Below are 823 nucleotides of genomic sequence, written 5' to 3' on the forward strand. Positions count from 1 at the left end.
CGCGGGCGCGGGAGGCCCGGGCGGGCGCGGCGAGTACGAGGAGCTCGGCGCGGTGGAGCAGCACGTGCGCTATGAGACCACCGGCCCCGCGCTGTGCACCGTGGTCTTCTTGCTGGTCTACTTCTTCGGCATGGCCAGTTCCATCTGGTGGGTGATTTTGTCGCTCACGTGGTTTCTGGCGGCCGGCATGAAGTGGGGCAACGAAGCCATCGCCGGCTACTCGCAGTACTTCCACCTGGCCGCATGGCTCGTGCCCAGCGTTAAGTCCATCGCAGTGCTGGCGCTCAGCTCGGTGGACGGCGACCCAGTGGCGGGCATCTGCTACGTGGGCAACCAGAGCCTGGACAACCTGCGCGGCTTCGTGCTGGCGCCGCTGGTCATCTACCTCTTCATTGGCACCATGTTCCTGCTGGCCGGCTTCGTGTCGCTCTTCCGCATCCGCTCAGTCATCAAGCAGCAGGACGGCCCCACCAAGACGCACAAGCTGGAGAAGCTGATGATCCGCCTGGGCCTGTTCACCGTGCTCTACACCGTGCCTGCGGCGGTGGTGGTCGCCTGCCTCTTCTACGAGCAGCACAACCGCCCGCGCTGGGAGGCCACGCACAACTGCCCGTGCCTGCGGGACCTACAGCCTGACCAGGCGCGCAGGCCCGACTACGCCGTCTTCATGCTCAAGTACTTCATGTGCCTAGTGGTGGGCATCACCTCGGGCGTGTGGGTCTGGTCTGGCAAGACGCTGGAGTCCTGGCGCTCCCTGTGCACCCGCTGCTGCTGGGCCAGTAAGGGCGCCGCAGTGGGCGGGGGCGCGGGCGCCACGGCCGCG

At 67.1% G+C, this 823-nt stretch overlaps 1 protein-coding gene across 1 annotated transcript; it reads left to right on the top strand.

Moving 5' to 3' along the window:
• Positions 1-4: 4 nt before the first annotated feature.
• Positions 5-817, top strand: LOC108525086 (frizzled-8; the record flags this gene model as incomplete). The annotated part of the gene is made up of 1 exon (XM_017866163.1): positions 5-817. A coding segment is annotated over one exon (813 nt), but the record flags the coding sequence as incomplete, so codon positions are not given.
• Between the last annotated feature and the right edge of the window lie 6 nt (positions 818-823).

Source organism: Rhinopithecus bieti, unplaced genomic scaffold, assembly GCF_001698545.2.
Source record: "Rhinopithecus bieti isolate Rb0 unplaced genomic scaffold, ASM169854v2 scaffold_1991, whole genome shotgun sequence".
Classification (NCBI taxonomy): domain Eukaryota; kingdom Metazoa; phylum Chordata; class Mammalia; order Primates; family Cercopithecidae; genus Rhinopithecus; species Rhinopithecus bieti.